Raw genomic sequence first — 26459 nt, 5'->3', positions numbered from 1 at the left:
ATCTGTTATTCTTTCTGCCTAAATTTTCTTTGCCGTGTAAATGGGTGTGTTGTTTTTCTTGTCCTGTAATAAAACTTGTCGTTCTGTGTGTTTATGCAGTATGAAAGAGCTGGCTGTGTTTCATTGGTGGGTGAAGTCATTGCAACATATGTGATTTAAGTTTAAAGTACTAGTTCTGGCATAATCTGGGTTAAGAATGCTGTATGCATAAATAACTGCAGTGTTTAAGTTGGTCTTGGTCCATAATCTCTATGCTGTTGTACTATCTGTAGGCATCTGGGGTGATGTAAATGCAGTATTCTGGTCCCTTGGAGAGGGTAAGGGATGAGGTAAAGGATCTTCCTAACAGTGATTCATTTCCATTGGTTAAATTTGTTCCATCTAGTCTGCAGTTGTTTGGATGTCAGTGCAATTAGAAGCGGAAGCTCTGTATCCTTCCCATCCCTTTCCCCTCTGCCTGTGTAAGATGAATACAGTAGAAGGGGGATGAAAATCAAGAAGCAGTAAAAAATGAAAGATGACACAAGCTGTTACACAAATAATTTGATGTTTAGAAAATACTTAGAGCCCATTATTTCACTTACATGTTTATTTTCCTGCACTGTTAGTTAGGATTGTCCATAGTTTCACGATGAAGAACAACCCTTCAAAAGCTAATTCTTCTGTGTATCTGGGAAGAAATGCAGTAAAAAGCTACAGTAGTGGAATAAGGCAGAGGTCTTTCTAACATGTAAGGCATATCCAGGACTACCATAAAGGTTTTGATTTAATTACAAGGTACACAGAAAAAGGAGGCTCAAATTCATGCTGAAATTACAGTTGTAGCACCTCATGAAAGGCAAAGAGGAAATCTATTAAAATTTTGACCTGCAAGTTTTTATTTGCAGCTACCCGACCCTCACCTGGTGGTGTGTTTGCCCAGTTTGTGATAAACAAAGCAGGAGCTCTGCAGCAGAAGGTTCCTGGAGCGAGCACACGCCAGGCGGCCTCAGGACGACAGTTTCTGAGTATCAAGCCCACGCCAATCACGGTTATTGCTCCCATGGTTCCTTCAGTGCCATCTCCAGCTCTGTGCACAGTCACTTCTGCAGTCACTGCAGCTACCACCACTTCTCCAGTTACTGTGGAAAGTACCAGTGTAGCAGCATCTACTGTGACCACTCCTTGCCAGACAAAAGCTGGTGAACCTCCCTGCTCTCCTCCTGCAATTGCAGTTACAGCTGCTCCTGCAACACCTGGAATCAGCACCTCTACTACTCCATCCACCACTCCTACTGCTACTGTGAGCACAACAAAAACAACAGGGATTGTTGCAGCAGTAGCAGCTACATCATTCCCAAAACCTGTAGTAACACCACCAACTGTTACTTGCGCTGTTGTCACAACATCCACTTCCACAGTTGTACTGACAACAGCTGCAGCAACTACGCCTGTGGTGACCACACTGACTTCCTCTGCTGTCTCTGTTCCAGTGATACTATCAGGAGTTAATTCAAGTCCTCCAAAAAGAGGTAATGCTTAGGTGCTTTGGATTATTACTACAAACCCTTGGTTTTTTTAAATTCTGCTTCTTTTCACAGCAATGATACAGTCTGTGTCTGGTTTCAATTTAAATATGGACTCACTTGCCTTGTCCCCCTTTCAAAAACAGGGTAAAAAGTCCTATTCATCACCCTAATGTAATCTCTTAAGTTACTTTTTGTATTCCTGTATATCAGTCTGTGCTGGTAGAGAAAGGAAAAAAATGTGACTATCTGGTCAGTGACTGCTATGAAGTGAGCACAAAGCATCACATCATCCCTTGACCTATAGACATATATAGCACAGTTATAACTGCTAGAATTTCATGGTTGGCACAGAGTTCAGGAATTAGGTAGGGAATTAGTGTCCTGTGTCATGGTTGAAAAATGTCAGTGGAACTACACAGAAAAAACCCAAAACTGTTTTGATGTGGTTGTTTCCATGCATTCTGTGGATAAAAAGAGAAAAACTTGCTTTCAAATAAATTTAAAAGAGATTTGCACTTGTATTTATTAAGAATAATGCTTGATTTGTAGGCAGTCTCTTAAAGTGATTTTTTTTTTTGTAACTTATTAAAATATTTCAGAAGATGCTGTTCCACAAGCTGCAAGTAAGACTCCCCCAAAGATAGCTCCTGGAACAGACAAACGTGTTGGACCTCGATTACTGCTGATTCCAGTGCACCAGACAGCCTCTGCTCTGCGGCCACTGAACACGCAGGTGGCACAGAGGCAGAAGATGGTCCTTCAGCCCCTGAGGAGCCCTGGGGCTGTGAACCTGTTCAGACATCCCAATGGGCAGATCATCCAGCTTGTTCCCCTGCAGCAGGTCCGAACTGCAGGTGCTCAGCCCAGCGTGCAGCCAGTGATGCTCCGCAATCCAGGTACGAAGTCCAGTGCTTCTTTCACGACTGACTGGTGTGTTACTCAGAAATGAGCAAGGAGATAAATGTCTCTGTGATGCTTTCACCTGCTGAAATTAATTGAACAGGGTCTAATTTGGTTCTGTGTGACTAGTTGAAGAACACAGTGTAATTATTCAGCTGCAATGCAACTTAAATACCATGTGTATAATATTCAGAAATTGCAGTTAATAGCTAAGTCAACAAAATTTGGGAGCAAGTAAAAGAGCCTATGTGTATGTGTGGCAGTGGAGCCATGTCCATTGTACTGTCACAACTTACAGGACTCGACCTGGTGATTCGAAAACAATTCTTGTTGGAGATTCTCTTAAAGAGAATGAGCTGTTACCCATGTTTCATTGGAGTGCTGCTCTGTTGTTGTTAAGTTTCCAGGTTGGTTAGTGTGTTTACAGGAGATATTCAGATGAAATGTTATACTACAATACGAAATTGCCAGGTTTTTTCCTCCTTAAGAGTGTGGGAAGAAAAATAAGTGTGATTTATAGCTTTTTCTCTAGTACACAGTGGAAGGCAGGGTTGGAAGATTTAGAAGTTGCAGGTTGGTATGCTGTTGTATATATTTGTAAATTCTAACCCAAATGTACTTTAAATGCAGGTTTACTCTTCTGTTCTCCCTGTTTCAAAACACACTTTAAAGAGAGGGAGTTAGAGTGGGGTGGTAGTGAGAGCAGAAGCAAGCACAGTAGATAAAACTGTGGGGAGGAGAGCAAGCAATGCTGAGCTTTAGTTAAGGTTTGAGCATGAGGTGTAGTAAAGAATCAGTCAACAAGTTTATTTAATTTCTTTCTCTTTTGAGGCTCTTGCTGAACAAGAGAAACTAGTTGCCAGTTGGTAATATTTTTTCTCCTTGTTTATGAAGTGTTGAAATGCTGCAGAAGAGTTCATAAAGGTAAAATGTGGTAGTATAACTGTGTAATTTTGACATAGTTTTTCCTCTTTGGAAGTCTTTTATCGAAAGAAAAGCAAAAATATTTTAAAATTAAATACTATTTTTTACTTTCTTTTTTTCTTTAAAAAACCCCAATTTCCTCGTTTTCCAGTAAATGTAAAATGGGAAAATAAAATGCAATACTTTCAATGCTATGTCTTTTTTGATCAAAAAGCTCAATGCTTGAACTTAATATCAGGTCTGTTAGTTTTAGAATGGCCAATTCATGTGTTTTATTGTGGTGTTACTTAAAAAAATTTCAAGTTTATAAAGTCTTTATGCAGGACCAACTTTTCCACTGAGAGCTTGAGGTCAATCACCTGATTCCATTATGATCCTTGAGAATGGAGTCTGTTTCTAGTACAGCATCAAATACTAAAACTGGAAGAAAAAAGCTGCTTTGAGAAAGTCTCAGTTGATGTTTTGTTTTCCTCACAGGATCTATTGTAGGAATCCGGTTACCTGCACCTTCCAAGCCTTCTGAGTCACCTGTTTCTCCCACTTCCTCTGTGTCTTCCACTTCTCCTGCTGCAAATTCAGCTGTACAAACTGCAGTACCCAAGTTATCCCCCCCATCCAACCCATCCACTCAAGCATCTTCTCTTCTTCCTTCAGTAACAAGTTTTGTGTCACAAGCAGGCACTCTGACTCTGAGGATCGCTTCCTCTGCTGTCAGCAATGTCACAAACCAAACAGCCTCCGAGTCTAAGATAGCCTGCAGCTCGGCTGGTCTGTCAGCCACCACCGCTAATCTCATACCTTTACAGTCCGGGAGTTTTGCTTTACTTCAGCTCCCAGGACAGAAGACTGTGCCAAACTCTATTCTTCACCATTTTGCATCTCTTCAGATGAAGAAGGATTACAGGAAAATATGCAAGAAAGAGGACTCAGGTGCTGCTCAGCAGAAGGAGAATGGGAAGGCTCAATGCTCAGGTGACACAGAAGTTACAGAGTCTGATGTCACAGTGCCACATGGGAAACAGGAAGAAGATGAGTTGTCGATTAACCTGTCAAATGCTGTTGAAGAGTCAGCATCTGGCACCGTCACACCTAGTGGTGATAGAAATTCCACTGCATTAGAGATAGTGGAGAAGAACTCAAAGGTGCTAGAGAGTTCTTGTGATGATAGCTTTTCTTCTCAGCATGATATTTCTGCAGATGTCATATCATCTGACCATTCGTACATCAGTGAGAAGCCAAATGATGAGGAAGAAAAAGGGGCTTCTGAAGAGAAAGAGGATTCGGTCAGTTCTGAAACTGTTGTGGAGGCAGTTTCAGCTAACTCTGTTTGTGGGTCATCAGATGAGTCTTTGGTTGCTCCTCTGGATAATGCACATTCACAGAGTCTTGAGAACTGGGAGGCTGCACAGTTGAGGAACCATGGGAAGGAACAAACACATGCTGAATGGGAGGAGAAACCAGTAAAAGAGGAGGAAGAAGAAGATGCACAGACACAGATGGGTGAAGACAACAGAGCAAGTTCTGGGCAGTTACATAGTCAACAAGAGCAAGATACACAGGTGAAGATCAAGGAGGAACAAAGTGAGACTGAACTGTTTGAGAACAAACAAGAATTCCAGGATGATGCTGCACAGCCAGATATGGAAAGGAGGGCGTACAAGGGCTCTATAGAAGTGGAAAACATAGTAGAGAAAACAAGAAGTAGGTCTGAAATTGGTTCTGCAAAAGAACTGGATAATGCTTCAGGAGAAGAGCATAGAGTTGATATGGAGGAAGGCAAAGGAAACATAGCTAGGCAGGAAGGCAGCAAAGGCAAAGAAAAAGGCGCTTGTGATTCTCTGGAAGAAATAAAAACAGGCCATGATATTCTAACACATGTTAACAGTTCTTGGAGCAAAATATCTAGCATTGTACCCCCTTTAGAAAATAGAAGTGAAGTAGATAACAAAGCTGATACATCAGAGAAAAGTGACTTCCTGACAGCACCAGAACAGAGGGCACACAAAAAGGATTACATGCCTACTATTGATATAACTGCTGATGATATGGAAGAGGATGAAGAGGAAGATGAGGAAGAGGAAGAAGAGGATGAAAAAACTGATGATTCTGCTGATGAGATGCTGGATGGTGCTTCTGACTTCCCAAGTGAAGAGGAAATAGATGTTGAAAAAGTGGTAAGCATGTAGCTATTTATGAAGGGATTTTTTTTTCTTTTCTTTTTTTTTTTTTTCTTTTTTTTTTTTTTTTTTAATTGACCAACTAACATGTCATAACCCATGGATTTAAAAGACAGAGTATGATGTTTGTGTTTTGGACTTTAATTCCTTTAGGAAGTGTAAATTTGGTTTCCAAGTGGAAATATCTTTCATTTCTTAGTTGCATGCTTTTTTTTAGGTAGCAGTGTAGTGGCCTTGTAGAAATTGCCTGGTTTTCAGATAACAGGAGTTCTATTGAACAATTTGTTATAGAACTGTTGCAGGTTGTCCTCCTCCAGTATTTACTCAAATAATTTGCTTACTTGTAAGCAAATTATGACTTAATGATCTAAAAATGTAGTGGCCAGCCTAGTATTTCTGTTATTTTAAGATGTTTCCTTCTATTTAGTTTTTGTAGCCTTAGTTAACATTTATTTCTGAAAGGAGTATTTTAATCCATTCTTGAATTCCTTTTTTAAGTGAATACATTTAAATAGTATGTGAGAGCTGTCATTCCATATTTGATAGAAAACAAATTGCTCCAAAAGTCACAGAAAAGGGTAAAACTTTGTGGTTAGTGTAGTTAAGATAGATTTAGATTTTAATGCTCATAAAATTCCCATCAAATATAACCCAAAAATTAAAATAAAGTAATCCAGTATGTAATTCCTTTACTTCTTACATATCACTACATGACTTAAGAAACAGTGCATTGTTACTTAAAATTATGAAGCTGTTGTTTTATGAATTAGTCAAATGGACATATGAATTAAGATAGCTGTTTCTTGGAATGAGATACAAGTGAAAAGAGAAGGATTAAAGTGGAGAAGTTGAAAAACAGACAAATTAAAAATAGGAGAGATAATGGTTGTGTCTTCAGGATAGAATTCTTTTAGTCCTTTTGTTTTTGTGTTAATGTAATCCCCTTGCAGTTGAAAATCAGACTAGAGTTCTTTGGTACAAACAGGTCTAGAGGATTCCTAGAGCACCTGGGCAATAACTTCTTGGTACAGGTACTACAGGAGCCAGCTAGGAAAGGTGCCCTCCTTGAACTGCTGCTTGGTTACACAGGTTTGTGAGTGAAATGGCAATGCTGTCTTGGCCACAGCAGCCATGAAACAATCCAGTTCAAATCTCTGGTGAGAGGAGGAAAAGTGCCAGCAAGGCTTCAGCCCTGGATATGAGAAGAGCAGACTTCAGGCTGCTCGAAGAACAAGTTAGGAAGGTCCCTGAGGTTATCCCGCTAGCTGACTGGTTGGAAGCCAGTTGATTCAATGTTTTTGGATTTCAGTAAAGCTTTTTATCCTTTATGTCACAGGATCCTTCTAGACAAAATGTCCAGCACTTGTCAGGATAAACACGTCAAGTGATGAGTGAGCAACTGGATCATGGGTCAGGTGTGAAGGGTGGTAGTGAATGAGGTAACATCAGACTGGTGACTGATCACTAGTGTGGTTCCCCAGGGCTCCATCCTCAGGCCTGTGCTCCTCAGCATCTTCATAAATCATGTGGAGGCAGGACTGGAAGGGATGCTTTGTAAGTTTGCCAGAGATGCAAACTGGGAGGAGCTGTTGACTCTCAAAGGTAGAGAGGCCCTGCAGAGAGACCAACCATGTGAAGTTTAACAAGGGCAGGTGCCAGATTCTGCACCTGAGATAGGGCAACCCTGGGTGTACAAACAGCCTGGAGAGCAGTGCCGTGGAAAGGGACCCAAGGGTCCTGGCCTGTGGCAAATTGGGTGTGAGTCAGCAGTGCCCTGGCATCCAGGAAAGTCAAGCTTGTCCTGGGGGGCATCAGGCACAGCATGGCCAGCCAGGCAAGCAGGGGGGATTGTCTAGCTCTGCTCTGCTCTGCACTGGGGTGGCCTCACCTCAAGCCCTGTGTGCAGCTTAGAGTGCCACTGTATATAAAGGACATTAAGCTGTTGGAAAGCATCCAAAGGAGGGCTGTGAGGGTGGCAAAAGGCCTTACAGGAGTGAGGAGCAGCTCTATAATGAGTGGCTGAGATAATTTGGTCTGTTCAGCCTGGAGGAGACCGAGGGGAGACCTCATTGCAGTCTGCAACTTCCTCATGAGGGGAAAAGGAGGGGGAGGCACTGATCTCTCCTCTGTGGTAACCAGTGACAGAACCCATGGGAATGAGATGAAGTTGGGTCAGGGGAGGTTTAGATTGCATATTAGGAAAGGGTTTTTCACCCAGAGGGTGAGTGGGCACTTAAACAGGCACCCCAGGGAAGGGGTCACAGCACCAGCCTGACAGAGTTTAAGAAAAATAATGGATAATGCTCTCAGGCACGCGGTGTGATTCTTGGGGATGATGCTGTGCAGAGCCAAGAGATGGACTTCAGTGATCCTTGTGGGTCTCTTCTAACTCAGGATATTCTATTATTCCATGATAGCCAAGTGAACAACTCTGGCTTTTAGAGAATCTCTTCAACTTCCAGAAAAATTGACTAATCGGTTCATATTCCAGCTTGCTCTTCTCAGACAAGACAGTAGCATCTCAGCTGCATGAAGGTGAAGTACAGATGTTATTTTTGGAAGTTTCTTTTAAGTGGAAAACTGAATTGTTGCGGCCTTGTCTTCAGTTAGGTGGTGGCAGTTTCATACGTCCTGTATCCTTTAATAATTTGAGCAGAGTTATTAAATTTTGAGAACCACTGTTAATTCATTCTTGATACCAGATAAACTTCTCTGACGTGGTAGTCCTAGGAATGTGTTGGTGAACCAACAATAGTGTCTAGGTCACAGAGTAGTCTTCTATCAAGGTTGGTGTTTGAAAACTGTTTTCTTTCATCCTGCAAAAGGATGATGAAGCAAATGAGTAATATTAGAGATTATAAGAAATATTTGTTTTGGAAGAAACATACCACACAGATTTTGACTGATATGGCTTGGAAAGCCATGTAAGGGTATGTCTTTACTGCAAGCTCACACAAATCCAACAAGCTAGCTTTGGTTCTAGAGCAGTAAAGCTGAGGAATGAGATCTCAGGGGGCTGTAAAAACCTGCCTGGAATTTGGATTTGTTAATTGCTGTTGCTGGCTAGTTGAGTTAGCACGTCAGTGCCTAATGGAGAAATCAGTTTTGGAATTAAACTTGTTATTTTTCACTGGGATGTACTCTTCTCTCATCATAGTGCTTACAAGACAAGCTGCACTGGTATTTTTTGTTGGACTGGATGAAGTCAGATGATGTAAACAGGCTGGTAGAGGATATTTATCTGCTTCATTAAACTAGTGGAAACAGAAGCAAAGAGTACATGCATGTCCACTAGCAGTTTTGTTTAGTGGAAATACTTAAGACAGCTCTTCTTCTATTTGTTTGGAATGTGGACTGGTTTTGGTTGCTCAGCAAATGGCCATTTAAACCTTAGAGAACTCCAGTGAGAGTCAGGAAGATTGCTGCCTACCTGTAGTAGCTATTAGTGTTTATTCTTTAGCACATTTTCCCACAATGGTTAATTGTTCTTAGTTTTGCACATCAGTGCCCTTCAGAGTACCTTCTTACCTTGTGCTGACTTTGTGTCCTTGACATAGAGACTGTTCTCATCTCTGGTCAACAGAAAGAAGGTTCCTGAGATGGTATCTTTTCCTTTTTGCATTTCCTACCCTGAGCTGCATCAAGACAAGCTTAGGATGGTTAATCATTATGGGTTTGGTGACATGAATAAAATTTTCTGGGAATATTTGTAGAAGCAGACTAATGAGTATCGGGACCTGCTGTCTGAACAAATTCAAGTGCGATGGTTTGGGAGGTGATGTTAAACTCTTGATCTCCAAGGCAGGATAGGATGATTGCACATGGAGTTCCTGCTGAGAAGGACTGCTTGGCCTGGGCTCCTGATTGTTCACAAGTCCTTGTTGGCGTAAGCCAAGACCATGCCAGGGTTTGTTCTAGTACTGTAATGCTACAGATAAGAGTCCCATGGTTCAGCTTACTACTCTAAAAACAATTTCTGTGTCTGGCAAGGTACTGCATTGTAAGTGTTGTTTAAAAGTGTTTTTCAGTCATTCTTTTTCTGAGCCAAACACTGAATTTATAAGGACTGTTATCAATTATTATAAAATGGTAAGCTTCATACAAAGTGCAAGTGTTACATTTTGTGGATAATATAAATTCTAACAATCTCTTGCATGTTGTCAGCTTTTAGTTCAGAGCATGTGTGAAACCTGCAGACATTGTAGCACATAAGGCAGCTTTAGAAATTGCACATTTACTTGGGTAATGTGTAATGACATCCACTGTCTTGTAACCTCTTCCCTCAGCACTATTGCTGAGGATCCTCTACCATCAGTAATTTGCTCTTTAGGTATCAGCAATAGGGGTTTAGGCTGCCTGGAACAGACAAAAATCAGAGCAGAGGGCTTAGAAACAGGCATTGTAATGAAGAGAGGGAAAAATGCTGTAATTTCCATAACAACTTCAGAACTCTGTTGTAGAATGTTATTGCTCCTTTGTCTTCATTCTATAAGGTATTTCACCCTTACTCAAAGGCATTTAGAATTTATGTAATTACAGGAAGTAGTTTGGAAAGTAGTATGACTTGAGTGATGCTAGAAAGGTAGGGCTTCCACAGGCATCTTCAGGAATCATGCTAGGCTATGGATAATGTTCAGCCTATGGCAGATTGGCAATACTTCTATAGGAATAGCTGTTCTTAATGTCAAAATTACTTAGTTCTGGTGATCTTCATGATTGTGATATTTTCTTGTTGCTGGGAGTTCAGGGGTAGAGAGGAAAGATCTACGAACCAGAAATATTTTCCCCTTTGTTGCTGGATGTAAGAACAAAAAAATTAATTACTTCTGTTTTTCATATGTCCACATTCAGAATGTGTAAACTTTTAAGATGGTAAGTTCTTGGTAGCCAACGGAGTTTTTTACTTCTGTTTTATTTTGTCCATCTTTCATGAAAAGGATACCACATATTGGGTTTTGAATACCATTTTTTAATATGATAGTATACAGACTGTTGCAATTCTAGAGCAGCTCTAGCCTGGAAAATTGCTATCAATCCTTTGATTAGCCCAGTATAACTTAACAGCACTGGAAAGCCTTATGACAGCAGTGTTTCTATGGTAAGCTAATTTCCTGGGTGCTTTTCCTATTTCTCTCTGGATTATAGCGTCTTTTTTGAACCACCCTGCCAGACCATGTTTCCTGCAATGCAATGATGTCCAAATGTAGTTAAGACAGAGTAGTCTTGCCCACTGAACAAAACCAGTATGCATCTCTTGCACTTAAGAGTCACAGAAATGATACTGTATAAAGTGGAAAAGCTTAGAGAAAGTATCAGGAGGCTTTCAGCATCTAGGTGGATTTATGAGTGATCCAAGAGAGCAGGCAAGAATGTGAAGTGCTCTTTATATAAAGAAATAGATCAATGTTGGCACTACCTTTTGTACGTGGAGTATTTTCAACATAATGGCAGTATCTGTTCAGTAGTTCTGTGATTTGAATAGTATATTTGTTTGAGTAGTTTTTGTTTAGTCAGGGTAGTTCAGGGAACTGGGTAAAATAAGAGTAGAGAATGGAAGTGTTATCACATTTTCTTGCTTAAGGAGAAAGAGTTCTTCGTTGTAATCAGACCAAAGACTGTAATGTAAAAAACTTCACTACAAACTGTAATACAAAACAATTGGTTGAAAATAGGCATGTTTTCATGGGAGAGGGGTATCACCTGGATTTACAGATGACCACAGGATTGGTAGTTAACTCTTTTTGTTGCTACAGAACTGCAGTTGTTCCTTATCTCTCTCTTCACAAAATAGCAAGTTTTCTTGGTCAGGCAAGCATGGAGAAAACAAACTCTTCAGAATATAAGAAATATGTAAAATGATTGGGCAGCATTTTGGCAGCATTTTGGAAAGAGCCAAAATCTTACTCGTCATCATGTAAACAGTTTGCTGTGTGATATCGTGCCTTTTGCTATCTTTGGTATGAGAGACCATTACTAAGGTGGTAACTATTTCAAATTCTGTAAAAAAAGTCAATTAGCAAGAGTCTATGGTATTAGGTTGTAAAGACCTGAAAATGGAGGCAGGAAAATTCTGCCTTGTGAAAGCTTTTGTCTCAGCCATAATAAGAACATTAAGGACAAAGATGGGTTCTGCCCTTACCAAAATGCATTTTACAGAGTTGCTAGTGGGAGGAATTCCTGGAGATGACAGTTACAGTAATCCCCTGCTTAGCACCGTTTACTGGCCAGTAGCTGGAGATGTTGATTCCTTGATGGTTCTAAATGTTACAATGTAATCTCATTTGAGACTAAAGTGAAACTGTTTTGGCCTGAGCTCTATTGCTGAGTAGATACTCGTTTTAAAAAACCAAAACAAAACCTGTTCCAGGATGCGTGTGAATACAGAGAGGATGACGAGCAGGTGGACATTGAGACCGTGGAGGAGCTTTCAGAGAAGATTAACATTGCCCGTCTGAAGGCCACAGCTGCTCATGTCGAACCCTCCGACCAGAAGTAAGCACCCCTGGAGAGCACCTGTGTATCCCCTGTGTATCCTGCTGCTGGCTGCCATTGAGTGATTCCATTAAACAACAGGTGTAAAGTGATGACAAGATAAGGCAAGGCTTCTGGCATGCCTTCCTCAGCGCTGGTGCCTCCCAGTGTCTGTGAGGATGGTGCTGGCAGCACTAAGAGTAGTGTCAAGGTGTCTTAGCCTTTTTCTATTTCCCCTTTAATTAATTCATTTATGGGGATGTGTCTTGCAATGTAAAATTGAGTGAAAAGCCTCCCTTCCTGCAAACTGAAAATTAGCAGGGTTGTTTTTGTGTTACATGTGGTTTTGTAAGCTTGTTTATTCTTGCTGGTGGACTTCTGGGCAGGAACAGTCATTAGGTTAATCCCTGATGCTGTAAATGAAAGATTTGTCTTTGGGACCGTTGCCCCAGCAAAGAAAGTATTTACTTATTGATATATAGTCTGCCATGGTTGGATAGCTTGGCTTAATTTTTTTGGTTGGTTTAATTTTGTTACTGTTGCTGCCCATGCATTTATAATGACAATGGCAAAATAAAAACATTGCTTACTTGAGGAATGTAATGATAGTCGTAGCAGTTTCTCAGATGCATCAAGCAAAAAGAGAACGTGGCATCTATCATTCTTTTTGTTTGAAGATTTATTTTCTGAAACTTTGAAAAAACTGTTTGGTGCTATTATGTTTACCAGATAGTTGCCTCTTTTTTCCTCCCCTTTAAGGGTAACAGCTCAACTTTTATCCTTAGGTGGTGACTTTGCTTTAAATTTTGAAGGTCTTTCAGTGAGCGAGAAAAACAGATGTCATGTTTTGTTAAAAATTATTTTCAAATGTGTCTTTTCTTTGTTCTGTTGCAGCTCCTGAGATATGAGGAAGCTGCTGTTATTATATATTAGGATAGTAATAAATTTGAGGATTTTGATTGGTGGTTGTTGGTGGGGGAGGGATTGCTCTGCCATCTATATTAAATCCATGTTTAGTAAAAACAGAACCAAAACATAATTTAAAAAGATACTTTATGCAGCTAACAGTCGCAAGCTGAATTTATTCTTTTTGGCATATAGTGAAATAGTTCTTTTGCACTCTGAGATAATTTCACAACTTTCAGAACAGCTCAGTTATTTCCAGGATGATGGCGTTGGAGATAAGAGTTCACTTTCTTGAGAAAACTCAACAGTATCCTGCTTTTATGCAGTTACAAAAGAAAAGTTAATTTCAAGGCATAAAAATGAGCAATTCTAGACTGTTGGAATGTAGTTTATGAGGATAGAGTGTATGAGATGAGTAGCATTGGGAAAAACTTTTTACCTTTCTTCCAGATACCATCCTCCTAATTCTTCGGATGAAACATTATCAGAAAAACATTCAAAGGTATATGTTTGCTCTCCTCTTTCCTTTTAGTATCACACCTCATTTTAAAGATAAATTTTCATCTCACATGCAGCTCTTAATATGATTAATCTGTCTTACAGATACTTGTGATTAAATGCAAGAAACCAAATATGCTGGGGGGGGATTTGCTCAGTCCAAATCTCCTTAAGGCAAAAGGGCTGGTGCTGGCAGTGGGTTTCAGATTCAGCTCTGGCAATGGGAGGAAGATCTGCCTTTTATTTATGACTCTGTTTGCTTAGGTTTTGTATTCTTGGCATGAATAATTTTTACAGCACACTTACAATAAATGAGCAGAATTTTCATGTATTGAAGAAGACAGTATGTAGAATTATATAGGAGCAGCACTAGATGAAGGATTTCTAAAAACAGAACTTTGAATATATGTTTAGGCAAGTTAAGATATCACAGAATCCTTTCAAACCAAAACTCACTGCAGGCCTTCAGAATCTTGTGCTGTATTTTTTGGGTGCCTCTGAAGCCAGTTTCTCTGTCCATAACTGTCTGTGATATACTTGACATCAGCTCTAGGGCTTCCTTCTGTGGTGGGATGGGGCTTTGGGTGTGGTGGGAACCTGCTGTATGTCTTAGCTATTAGAGCAGGATGGGATGTATGCCTTTGCCTGAGATCCCTGGATGGGGTCCAGGATGCTCTGTCTGCTTTTTACCTTTTCCATGTGTCCTCCTCTCTGCCCTTGAATTTATGTTGTAAGGCCCTCCCTTGACAGGAGCCCATGGCCAACACAGGAGCAGTTGCAGCTGTACTGTGATCGTCTGCCTGTGAGAGCAAAATGGCTCTCAAGAGCCAGATGTCAGGAGACAAATCTTCAGATTCCTTCTAGTCCAGCAGGCTCAGAAGTAGTATCACTGAATCTGAGGAGTCTTTCTGCTGATACTCTGGGGTAGTAGACCTAAAATTATCTAAAGAACTGTGTTAATTACTTCCCCATTAAATACATAGCATAGCTGTACAAAACCTGGAAGAGTAATGATGACATAACAAACTTGTCAATCTGTGGAGATCAGTAATTTTGCTTATTGTCTGGCAGTCATTTTAGAAACTTAAGCAAATTCAAAACCAGAGGCACTTGGCCGCATTCTGTTTATTGGTGGATGTCTGGGGTGATAAATGTCAATGCCATCTTTCACATTCTGACTTAAAATGTGTCTTTGGCACTAACCCATAATGAACCTATGAAAGAAAATGGAAACCAAACTAGTTTAACTCCAGGGAAAGATTCAAGTCTCCTGTATTTCATGTAATTATATAATTCATTAGTAGACTTTCTTGACAAGCAAACAAAAAATACTTGGCTCAAACATATGTGATTTTGTTGTAATGCTGTGATTTTATCCAAGTAGCCTTGTGTTGCAAAAAATAAAAGCTTATGAACTGGAGGGATTCATGCTCTTTTCCGTTAGGGTTGATGTGATTATGTTGGTCACTTCTTTGGTCAGCATTTCATTTCTTACTGTGTGTCCTGATTCTGAACTTTCAGGAAGACATAGTAGCAGGATAGCATGACGTGGAATCTTCAGGTGTCTGTAGAAAGGCTGTAAATCTCACATGCATTTGAACATTGTCTGCCATTACATTGCCCTCTTTACTTAAACTGCTCAATCTGGTTGCTCCTCCTGCAGAAGCATCAGACCTGGAAAAGAAAGCTGAAGTCCCAGGCTGAAGCCTTTGCTCATTACCGCCAGACACACACAGCAAATGAGCGTCGGCGACGTAATGAAATGAGAGGTCTCTTTGACAAGTTGAAGAAAGTTTTGGGGCTGCTGAACCTTCCCAAAGTCTCCAAATGCTACATTCTGAAGCAGGTAGGTATTTTGGAGCTTTAGTGAGGAGGAGAATCATTTAATCTGGACAGAGTAATTATGCTACTATGAACTCTTCAGATGAGTCCCAGTGTAGAGGGGAATTCTGTCATCTCTGCAGGACACTCTAGAACAAAACGATACCTGAAAGAATCTGTATTCCAAAAAGCATAGTCTTGATCACATGAACATATATTTTTGGATTTGCCCTCCCCTTGTATTCTTTGTGAATCTTGGAATGTTATGTCTTAATTCTTTAGTGGTTTACTGTGAACATAAGGAATATTTTTAATCCATTAAATCCATTACTTCTTTAATGCTTGAGAAGATAGCAGTCCATTAGGCAGTTTACAGACATTAAAAGCTTAATTGTAAAGATGTAAATGACAGGAAACTAAACATGAGTGGTAGATATGGAGTTGTGTTTATCAACTGTACCTAGAAACTGGAAGATAAAAGTTTGGGGTCTTTCTTAAAAATTGCTGACCTTTGGAGGAAGGACAAACAAGATGTTTATCACTCTTCAACCAGCATTTAGGGAAAGCTGGCATTCATGGTACTTCGCATGCTTTCTCAATCCTATTTTCTCAGGATTACAGAAGTTTGAAAATAAATTTTGTAAAGGTTTCTGGGAAGGAAAACTATTATTTTGTGTGTCACTGCTTTATAAATCAGTTCCCTGATACTATTTTAGGCCTTTGAGGAAATCCAAGGACTGACAGATCAGGCAGATAAGTTTATTGGACAGAAGACATTACTGACACGCAAACGAGATGGTCTGATTCGAAAAGTATCCACGCTCTCAGGTGAGACTGGTTTTGGATGCAAACTAGCTGTAATAATGAAAGAAAAGGCTTTTAGGAGGGAGAATGTGTGGAGTAATCGGTGCATCCAGGTGTGCCATTGGTTCTCAGAAAATTCAGACTTGTGATGCCAAACAAAGTTGTGCTGATAGAAATGGCTTTTGTTTTCCTTCATGCCTAAAGGAAGTGTGGAATGCTCTCTGTGCTGGGAGCCACAGGCTTGGGTTCCTTTGGAAGGGTGGGGTGATGGTGATAGTGTCGCTTCATTCTGTCACTGGTCACTTGCTGAAATGCCTTTTCTGCTCAGCCCTTCACAGTCGCACACAGTTGTCTCTGGTCAGTACTGAAACCTCCAGCTCCTTGCAGAGCTTTGCAAATAACTCCTTGTCCTGCTTTCCCAAGAACCAGTGCTCCTACAGGCTAGAACATGTCAGCCCTATACACAGAACAAAACTGAAGTAGATTCTAGACTGCTGCTCATCCAGACATTACATCTTGTATTTACTGTGTCTTTCTGTCTCATTTGGAAGGGTAGGAAAGCTGTGACACATTTTCAACCAGTATCAAAATGTGTGAACAAACAAAATATTATTCTAATCTCACAGTCTGGGACTATAAACAGTGGAATACCTGTAAAGTAGAAATGAAAGATACTTAAATCTTTTGTATTTACATTAATCCATTCACGCATGTATAAGGTATTTGATTTATAAAAAATAAGAGGTGTTGTAGTGAAGTCTAGTAATCTAGAAATGTATAAGAGGCCTTTTGAGCAGAGAATGAAAGCAAATAACTTCACAAAGTAGTTATCTGATCTTTTGCATTTCTAGTGAGACCTTAAATTTGCTGAGGAAAAAGTCCTCTTTTTGGACAGTTAGTTAAATATAGACTCAATTAAAGATATACCATGATGTTAGAATATAAACACTAAGCAGAAAACAAGCTAGTATATTCTCGCTTAACTTGAACTTGGATCATATAAAACTGTGTGTATATGCAGAAAACAAATTATTTATGAAATCTGTGTGTTTGTCCAAGGTTACAATGGCAATGGTACCAATGGCAATGGTAAAACTGTATATGAGTTTACATTCAAATGTCATTTGAGTAAAATTGAATGATATCAGCTTAACACATTATTAGTTCTACCTTCAGCATTTTAGTTTTGGAAAAAGAATTTGAAAGTAGGCTCACTCTCTGATAATTTTTCTGTAGGAAAGACAGAAGAGGTTGTCCTGAAGAAGCTGGAATATATTTATGCTAAACAAAAAGCAACAGAAGCACAGAAAAAGAAGAAAGAACCTGAGCCACAGAAATCAGCTGCACCCTCCACTGCTAGCACCCAGCAAGAAGGATCCTCTGCTGCCCCCAGAGAGCCAACCCCGATAGCAATGACAAACAGAAGGGGCAAGCCATTGATACTTGCCAGGAGAGGAGTCCGGGCCACAGGTGGGCTACAAAAGGGTGCATGTCCTGCATCAAGGGGAAGCAGCCATTGAAGCTGCACTCTGTGGAAAGGCAAAATGCCAGCTGGCTTGTGCAGGCAGCCTCACTCCTGAGACAGAATTGTGCGTAGGACCGGAAAATGTCCATATGATAGGTGAGAAAACCACTTGCTTTCAGTAAGGATGAGACCAGTACGACTGAGGTCTTCAGGTGAACATGACTTCAGAGCCTCAGAATGATGGGAAGTAAATTCTTACTGAGTTGTCCTTTAATCTCAGGGAGTTTCATTGCAATCTGGCAGTAATTTCTAAGAGTTGAAGGTGGTTCTTTTTCTGCTGACTCAAAACCTGAAGTTCAACCCCCAGAATGCAGGGCTTGCTAGAACAGACTCTTTAAAACCTCCCTCCTCAAAATGCTAGCTCTCAACAAGGATGGAAGTTTGCTCTTAAATTGAATGGCAGAGTTGTCAGGCACTGGAGAGTTTTTTTTTTTGTAGCTGAGAACTTGTAGAGAAGTGTTCAACATTTGTGGAGACCTTCACATCATAAATGTAGGAAGGAACAAAAGAATGGTTCCTTCCAGAACTGTACCTAATGCTGGCTCACAGGGTGCTGTGCCAGAATAAATGAGTGTTTTACATAATTCTTGTCTTGCAGAGGACTCTTCAGCCTCTCTCACACTCACGGCTGCAAGCGTAGTGATGACTCCACAGGGGCAGGTGCTTACGCTGAAGAGCCCCCTGGTCCCAGGGCAGGTGGCAGCTGTTCCTTCCACACTGCTGCAGGCTGAATTAAAGCCTCGAGGGGGTGGCACTACCATGGCACCACAGCCAGGTAGGATTATGTGAGATGCTGTTAATCAGTATAATACTGTTCGTAGATGTGCTGAGCAGTTTATGAAGTTATGAAATTTTGCTTTGATATTTTGGATTTTTTTACAATTTGGCTGAGGTAGAACTTGACTCTGATAAGAGAGATTAGATACCATTATTTCAAACTGTCACTTTATCAACAGGTTAGTAAAATGTGTTAAAATTTTGCTATTCAGAAATTAGGGAAACATAGGGGAGAATTCCTAATCACATAACCAGTCTGCATTTCTGTTTTTACTGCTTTAAGATGTTACTGAAATCTTGCCTTGAAGTGCACTGTTCTGTTAACCAGGAGTATCTGAAAGTACTGTATCTGAGTATCTGAAAGGCTTTTGTTTCCACTTCATCCCCTGTTTCCCTTTTCTTGTATAAGGTGTTACTTCTGTGATGATTCAGCTGCCAGGATCAACAGTTCCTGTCCAAGTAAAAGGAATCCTTACTAACTCTACCATTCCGATTACACTGTCAACTGTTGCTGAGGATCCAGCACCCTCAACAGTGGTATCAGCTACAGCACCCCATTCAGGTAAGCTCTTTGTTTTTCATGGATCTTTGTACTTGCATGTAGGGAACATTATCCTTGCAAAGCTGAAGGTAAATTGTTTTCTCATTAGGGAGTAATCATAGGTGTTATTGTTATTCAAAGAAAATCATGATTAAATGTTTTGAACAGTTTAGAGGGGCCTCTAGGAGATTATGGATTAGAGATTTTTAACTTTCCTTCGTCTCACTGAGCCTGCTTGCCCACAGGAAAGTCAGGAAGAGTAGATACTGGAATGTGTCTGTGGTGTAATGCATCCTCCTGGGGAAGCTTCAGGTCAGAGTGGTGGTGGGACTACTGAAAATCTTTGTCTGTAACGTCCGGATTCTGACTGTGGCACAACCCCTTCCCATACCGTGCCAGCTCTGCTGCCCATGGGAGGGCTGTTTTTCAGGACCTCATGCTGTCCATTGGCTCTAGGTGTGGGGTGGTTCCTGCCAGCAGGGTTCTGCTTGCCATCTGTTGTGCTGAAAGCAAGCCACTCACTTTCTGCTTCCTTATAGTTGTTTGGTGATAATGAAAAAGGAAAGTTCACTTCAGGTGTAGGGCTGCGAAAAATCTGAGTGCTATTAACAGGGAATGGCTAGGAGGCAGAAAATAGGTAATCATTTAGTCCCTGAAATGTCTCTGTAGTGCACAAAAACAGTAGTGCAAGATGTGATCATAAAAGCAAAGCATGAAAAAACAGTAAGAGGGAAAATTCTCATTTTGTTTGCCTTGTGCATCACCATCTGAACTGTAAGCATTGCAGTTGGTTGCACTGGAGCTTGCTCTTGTTCTACAAGTTGAAAATTAAGCTATTGGTGTGTTAAACCTTCAGTTGATCAGAGCTGTGTAAGCAGTCTAAATTGCAGTTTACTTTAGAAAACCCTGAAGGTGAGCTAATTATACTTATTTAGGAATTACTTGCAGTTAATACATACCCTAATGGATGCTGCTTTGTGTGGTTTTGCAGAAAGTGAAGATTCATTCATGATGCCAAAGATAGTTAATGTAACATCACTGGCTGCTGAAGCAGGCATGAATCTAAACCTGAACCGAAACAAAAATTCTAATGCAACAGCAGCTGCAGGTACTCCAGCTTCTGAGCAATCCTTGGCTGTAGCACCCCTTGAAACTATGAATAGTGACAACATCCTTTCAGAAGAAAAAGCCAAACCATGTCTGGGAGACAGTGGTGGAGATGGAGGAAACACCACAGGTCCAAAGAAAGTTTTCTTTGAAAATAAAGATGTCTTTCCACAACTCTGGAACGTATCATGTACAAAGGAACCTCCAGAGTCCTTCAGCAAAAAGCTCTGCATGGGTGAATTTGTAGGAAGCCAAACTAGGAGGAAAGATGGAGATTCTGGAGGGGAAAGATTAAAATCCAAAGAATTGTCATTCCGCAAGCTGCAGATCAAAGATTCCAGGATAGAAATGGAATTGAGGAAAGTAGCATCGGCAATGGAGGAAGCAGACCTGGATACAAGTGAGATACTGAGCAGCATTGAGGAGGGTGATGATACCGATGAAACCCTCACTTCGCTGCTCAATGAAATCGCCTTCCTTAACCAGCAGCTGAATGATGATGCCTCAACCATGTCTGAGCTGCCTGGTGCCCTCAGCTCAGATTTCTCTCATAAAGATGCAGAAGCTCGTCGGGGAGCAGCCAGTGATCTCTCCACTGCAGATGGGTCTTCATTCCAGTTTGGCCATTTGGGAGGCAGTTTTAAGGACCTTTCTGAAGTTCCAGGAGGTGGTGGCTCTTTAAGCCCCCTCCTGCTGCACCTGGAAGATGATGACCTTAGTGATGGGGACAAGAACTCTGGGGAGCCTTCATCTGAGGCAGATGTCTTAAAGATAGTGATAGGTACTGAAATGAAGAATCCACTTTCCAATCTGTCTGTAACCAGTGGTGGGAATGGCAAAACAGTAACAACCTTGTCAGATGCCACTAACGTGACTCCACCGATTTTGCAGATGAAGACTAATCCAGAAGCCGGTAATGCTGACAAGTCGTGGAGGCCCATGCCGAAGCTAGCACCACTTGGTTTAAAAGTGGCAAGTCTGCCAGTGGACTCAGAAGGGCAGAGCAATAAAGTGATGCCCTTACTGGCACCTGTAGTTGCAAAACTGGCACCTAGTGGGGTAAAAAATTCTTTACCTTCAGCTCTTCAAGAAGGACAGGATAACAAAGTAATGCCCCCATTAGCACCTGTGGTTGCGAAGTTGAATACTACTGGGACTTTGCCTTCAAGTTCAGCAGGCAAATAAGTGCAGATGTTTTTTATCAGACTGGAACAGAGATCTAGAGCAGTGTGTCCAGTGTCATTGTTCAGCAGCCTCCATTGTCTGCAACACTTGTTTTCTGTATAGCATCAGTACTGTGTTCATCTGAGGGGCAGGCCCCAAATTGTAACTAAGTGTTAGGAAACTTTAAGCATGTTGATGTACTTTTACCTCACTGTTGTATTCTGGATGTTCTCCTTCCCATTCTCAAGACAACAGAGATGATCTATAACCATTGCTGGGCACATGGTATCCTTCCAAAATTGGGTTCTTCACAGGAATAGTTTATCCAGGGACGGAGAAACTGAGGCTGTTGAAAGAGATTTTATTTCTCTCCCCAGTAGGCAGGCAGCTGTCTTGTTGGGGAAAAAAAAGATTATCTGTTTTTGTACCAGGCAAATTATCTATGCAGAAACAGCATTGTTCATATTTGCTTGTTTTAATATTTGCAGAATATGATAAATATGCAGGAATCAGGTTGTAGTTACTCTCAAAGTTGATACCTAGAGCGGCAGAAGGGAAATCTGAGACTGCAGAGGGCTGAAGTGAAAAGGTTTTTTCTTTGGTGCTAGATAGTTCTCTAGCAGAGGCTTTTTAAGAGCTTATGCACAGAAAATTTTAATAAACACAACTCTCACTGCTGGGGAAGAAAAACACATTTCCCAATGTAATTAGGAGGACAGTATGTTAACTTTAATAATACTGTCCTCACTCTCATCTCCTGCCCCCACACAAATACTTCTCTCTTTGATGCTTAGGAGATCCGTAAGGAAGAATTGCAGAGTTGAAGGAAAATGGCCACCCTATTGCTATGTCTTTAAATACATTGCTGAAGTAGTTTGAGTGTTTTCCCAGGTCCTATTTTCTTTCCTTCTGTCATTCTTCAAGATGTATGCGGTGGCTGGGAATGTTCACACCAAGTATTGCTTTGTGAAAACACAGAAAGCTTTCAGGAGTCTTGTAGTCTGGCACAAGTGAGTGAGGTGTACATGTGAGTGTAAATATGAAAATATGTGTATAGCTTTCCAAACCTTTCATTTCTTTATAAATTCAGGAAAGGTACTCAGAGGTTTCTCACTGCATTTGCACAAGCTGTGTATAGCAAAAAAGTCAACAAAAATGCTCATTACCAGGGAAATAGGGCAGTATTGAATCACAAGATGTATTTTTTATTCTTCTCTGCCACTGCTTACTCAATAACCTGTAGATGCTCTTCACTGTTCAGCTGTTGAACTGTGAGGGGCCTGCAGACTGTAAAGATATTTATATTTTTGTACACAATTTCTGTTTTCATAATTTTCTTGACAAATGAAGTTTTCAGCCTCGGAGAGATGATTTGTTAATGAGTATACACAATCTTTTCCTATCAAGTTTGTAAATATAAGTTACGGGGGGCTTCTTAACTGTTCCAAAAAGGTAAAAAATATTGCTGTGAAAATTGAAAATCATACAGAATTTCGATGGTGCATTTTGTTTTCTGTTTAGGAATGTAATTCTATGTCTTAACTGTTCCAGCAACAGCAGCTGGGATTACCCCCTGCCATCCAAATTGCCCATCTTTGGTGATGCAGTAACCCAGGAATTTCATCCTTCCAGCACGGAGGTTTTGCAGGTGTTGCGAGCAATGTTCTTCCACAGTGAGGGAGCAGTGTTTGTACAACCATAGCCCTGTTCAGTACGCTGCATCTTCTGGATCCATGTCTAGGTTAGATCCATCAGGGAATAAACGTACCTCCGGTGTTTCCTCAGCATTTTTTTTATTTATATTATGCCACAGAGGAGAGAAGCCCTTCAAGCTCATTGTGTGTAAAGTTACTCCAGAGACTACCTTAAAAAATATTTTTCACATGGGCATTCTAAACAGTGTGTTTTAAAATAGTTACATACAACTCTCTTTTGCCTTTTGCATATTTACTATTCTAATATTTCATACAAGTCTGGTATTAGCAATTTGGAAAGAAGAGTTTAGGTCATTATGAGAGTCCTGCAGGGTTTTACAGTTGTCACTTAATGCCTTAGGAAAGGGGATTTACAATCCCAGTTAGTAATTAGACAAATGTTGCTTCTCATTAAGGATTTTAACCTTATTTTAAATTAGTAGAAAGAAATGCTGCTTCTCATTAAGGATTTTAACCTTATTTTAAATTAGTAGAAAGAAATGCTGCTTCTCATTAAGGATTTTAACCTTATTTTAAACTAGTAGAAACAAAAGTTGATTGTTATTATGGATTTTGACCTTATTTTAAACTAGTAGAAAGAAATGCTGCTTCTTATTAAGGATTTAAACCTTGTTTTAAACTAGTAGAAACAAATGTTGCTTCTTGTTAGGGATTTTGACCTTATTTTAAACTAGTAGAAACAAATGTTTCTTCTTTTTAAGGATTTAAACTTTATTTTAAACTAGTAGAAAGAAACGTTGCTTCTTTTTAAGGATTTAAACCTTATTTTAAACTGGTTGAAACAAATGTTTCTTCTTATTAAGGATTTAAACCTTATTTTAAACTAGTAGAAATCTGGAGTAACTAAATTATTTTACTAGCACTACATCAGACTCAAATTTATTTACCTGGGAATCTGGTTCTGAGTATTTCCAATAGGCTGAAGTTGCTTATTGTTTTAACTTGTAATAATTTGTTTTTCCAGTAGATTTCATTCCTCCTATGTGAGAAACAGCAGCAAGACTTGTGCTGTGATTACTTTTAAATTCCTAATCACTAAGCCTTGTTTCTGCACCTCACTTTTTTATGGTTCCAAATAGCCAGTTTTAATTTTCACACAGAATTGTGTGTTCTCTGTGAGACAGAGAGGCTATAACATGATAACCGATCACACATGATCTAAAACAAATAATGTACTTTTGAGGATGTTCTGTTTATTATCTGGGAGTATAAAATTTCTGTATGTGAATTTACTGTTTGACATTGGGCAGAAAAAAAAAATTACTGCAGTAAAAATGTAATGATGTCAAGATGACAGCAAAACCTTTTGACCCCTAAATGTTACTAGAAAATTACCTAAGAACAGCCCCCCAGTCTGGCTGTAAAAGGTGGTGGCATTGGTGTGGTTCCAAGAAAGATCTTTGATGGGTTCTACCAGCCAACAAAGCATGTTTGAATGCTCTTGGGTTTTGCTCGTTTCACTGTCTTGTGTCTGCAGCACATTATTTTGCTATGAATTTAAATGCTGACTCTTTGCTCTTCCCTTAAGCTCCCAAACATTTTAAAAATTACATATGGTGTCATTTGAGGCAATAATCATAGAACATAACACTTTATGAGAAGATTCTGGAAACAGGAAAACAGGAGAAACAAGGAAACCCCTGCAAGGCGCTCGCTCTTGCTTGACCAAGAGACCTGGAGATTTTCTTTGTTTTTTTACGCACCTGTAAATAGACTGGAATGTTTTTAAGAATATAATGAAATGTCAGATTTAGCTTTTTTCCTTTTATATATTAAAATATATCTTTCCCTCTTTTTTGCTTTTGGAGAATTGATATTTTTGTAGAAATCTAACAGTACAAGACTCTTAACTGTATGTGAGGGACAAAGTGTAAAACTAAAATAAACCAATCAAGGTCAACTAGAAACTGGCTCTGAAAGTTTGTTACAGGGAGAGAGGGGGAGCAGAAATGACGTGGTGGTGGGCTGTTGGTGACACATGGCATTGAACCTGAGCAAGTGGTACATGGATGCTCTGAGGCCCAAGTCTTGGCAGCTCAAACATTGGGTTTTGGTTCTAGTGATCAGACAACTCAGAGATTTCTCCCTTTAGTCTTAGCAGTATGCAGGAAATGTGGAAATGTCATCCCTTGTAATCAGGGATCTTGACTTGCTGAGTGTAGAAAAGGCACCAAAGGGACTTTCTTTTCTGCGAGATGTACCCTGAGCAGGAAGCCAAGGGGGTTAACATTTGGTCATGGCACAAAAAGAAAAAAACCTGAGAGCTGAGAGATTAAGCCCATGGAAAAGCTTAGATTCCTTACCCCGACCCCAAGCCTGGGTCTGTCCTTTGTATCTGTTTCCTTTAGAGAAGTTGAACATGAAGGCTGTCCTAGTGGGAACTGGTTTGCAGATCTGCCTTTAAGTGAAGTGTCAGAGGAGAGATGCTTTTTGAAAAGAAATAGATAAAATGCCCATAACTAGTAGCCATTTATGGCTTCCACATGCAGGAATTGAAAGGTAACATTTGAAAGTGTGTAGGGATTCTTTTATTTGGGTTGTTTATTTGTTTGGTGGGTGGTTGGTTGGGGGGCTTTTTGTGTTGTTTTCTTTGTTGTTTAGTTGGTTGGTTTTGTTTGGTTTTTTTCCTCTTTCTTTGGTGGTATTTTTTTCTTCATTATGTAGTACATTTCTACAAATGAGAAGTTAGTCTTACAGACCTGAGAAAAGGAAATACAATGAGGAGAGCTGCATGTGAGGGTAAGCAATTGACTGGAGGACATGTGACAGAATTTATTTTTATTCAAAGAGGCCTTACAGGAATGAATTAATATAAACGGTTCACACAGTCAACATATTTTCTTAAATTTCTCAAACCCTTCAGCAAGGTCTCATCCTATTACTCCTTATTTTAAGGGCTAAAGTTACTTCTAGAAAGAAGTGTAAGCATGAAGTATATCCAGTCAGCCTTGCAATGGAAAGAACTTTCTAATAGAGGCCAACAATCTGTGCTGGGGATCTGTGTTTTCCAGCATATTCATTGTGTTCTTGGAGATGCAGATGGTGGTACAAATAAACTCTGTTGACAATACAGAGTTACAGGGAGCCTGTGCAGTAACTGATGCTACAGCCAGATTGGAGTCCATAAATGCAATCCAAAAATGTGCAGGACCAGTTTGTCCATAACTGGCAGTGAATGTAATCTAAATAACTGTCATTTGGGGTCATGGTAGTGGAGGAATTTTAATGCCATTTGTTGTCACTTGAGCTCAGTGCCTTATCTATTTGCCCTTTTAACTGCTGCTACACACCAAGAAGGCATTGTTACACCACAGTGCACTTGGCTGTTCCTGTTCATTTGGAGTTTGTGGTGCCTCAGCTCGCACTTTAGTTGTCTGTCTTGTGTCTCCTGGGATTTGGAGGTGTCTGACCAGGTAAGAGCTCTTCTGGAGGTGTCCCTGTCTTCATTCTCTTAATAGAGTTCTACCCCTAGAAGGATAGAAGTCTCCACTTGTCTGGGTCTTTTCTGATGAAGAGGAAAGCCCCAGTGTGTCCTCCTGAGCAGCCATGTGGGCCTCGCAGTCTGCCAGCATGAGCCTCCATGCAGTATTTCAGGCAGCTGGAGAGCCCTTAGCCCCACGC

At 40.3% G+C, this 26459-nt stretch overlaps 1 protein-coding gene across 10 annotated transcripts in view; it reads left to right on the top strand.

Annotated features, from left to right (window-relative positions):
* Nucleotides 1-24745, top strand: part of MGA (MAX dimerization protein MGA) — a 59445-nt gene extending 34700 nt beyond the window's left edge. For 8 of the 10 annotated variants that reach the window (XM_071427318.1, XM_071427313.1, XM_071427315.1 and 5 more), the window contains 11 exons: nucleotides 888-1511; nucleotides 2108-2404; nucleotides 3810-5506; nucleotides 11877-12001; nucleotides 13337-13388; nucleotides 15048-15230; nucleotides 15922-16033; nucleotides 17246-17479; nucleotides 18133-18309; nucleotides 18721-18873; nucleotides 19844-24745. In XM_071427318.1, coding sequence (XP_071283419.1) covers nucleotides 888-1511; nucleotides 2108-2404; nucleotides 3810-5506; nucleotides 11877-12001; nucleotides 13337-13388; nucleotides 15048-15230; nucleotides 15922-16033; nucleotides 17246-17479; nucleotides 18133-18309; nucleotides 18721-18873; nucleotides 19844-21144 — 4955 coding nt within the window. In that variant the 3' untranslated portion in view covers nucleotides 21145-24745. The remainder of the gene's footprint in view (nucleotides 1-887; nucleotides 1512-2107; nucleotides 2405-3809; nucleotides 5507-11876; nucleotides 12002-13336; nucleotides 13389-15047; nucleotides 15231-15921; nucleotides 16034-17245; nucleotides 17480-18132; nucleotides 18310-18720; nucleotides 18874-19843) is intronic. The other 2 variants (XM_071427319.1, XM_071427320.1) reach the window with 2 other exon arrangements.
* Nucleotides 24746-26459: the final 1714 nt, after the last annotated feature.

Source organism: Agelaius tricolor, unplaced genomic scaffold, assembly GCF_023055355.1.
Source record: "Agelaius tricolor isolate 1412-34295 unplaced genomic scaffold, bAgeTri1.0.p SCAF_5, whole genome shotgun sequence".
NCBI classification, from domain to species: Eukaryota; Metazoa; Chordata; class Aves; order Passeriformes; family Icteridae; genus Agelaius; species Agelaius tricolor.
The sequence above is the reverse complement of the archived record's forward strand: the minus strand, read 5'-3'. Positions and strand labels throughout refer to the sequence as shown.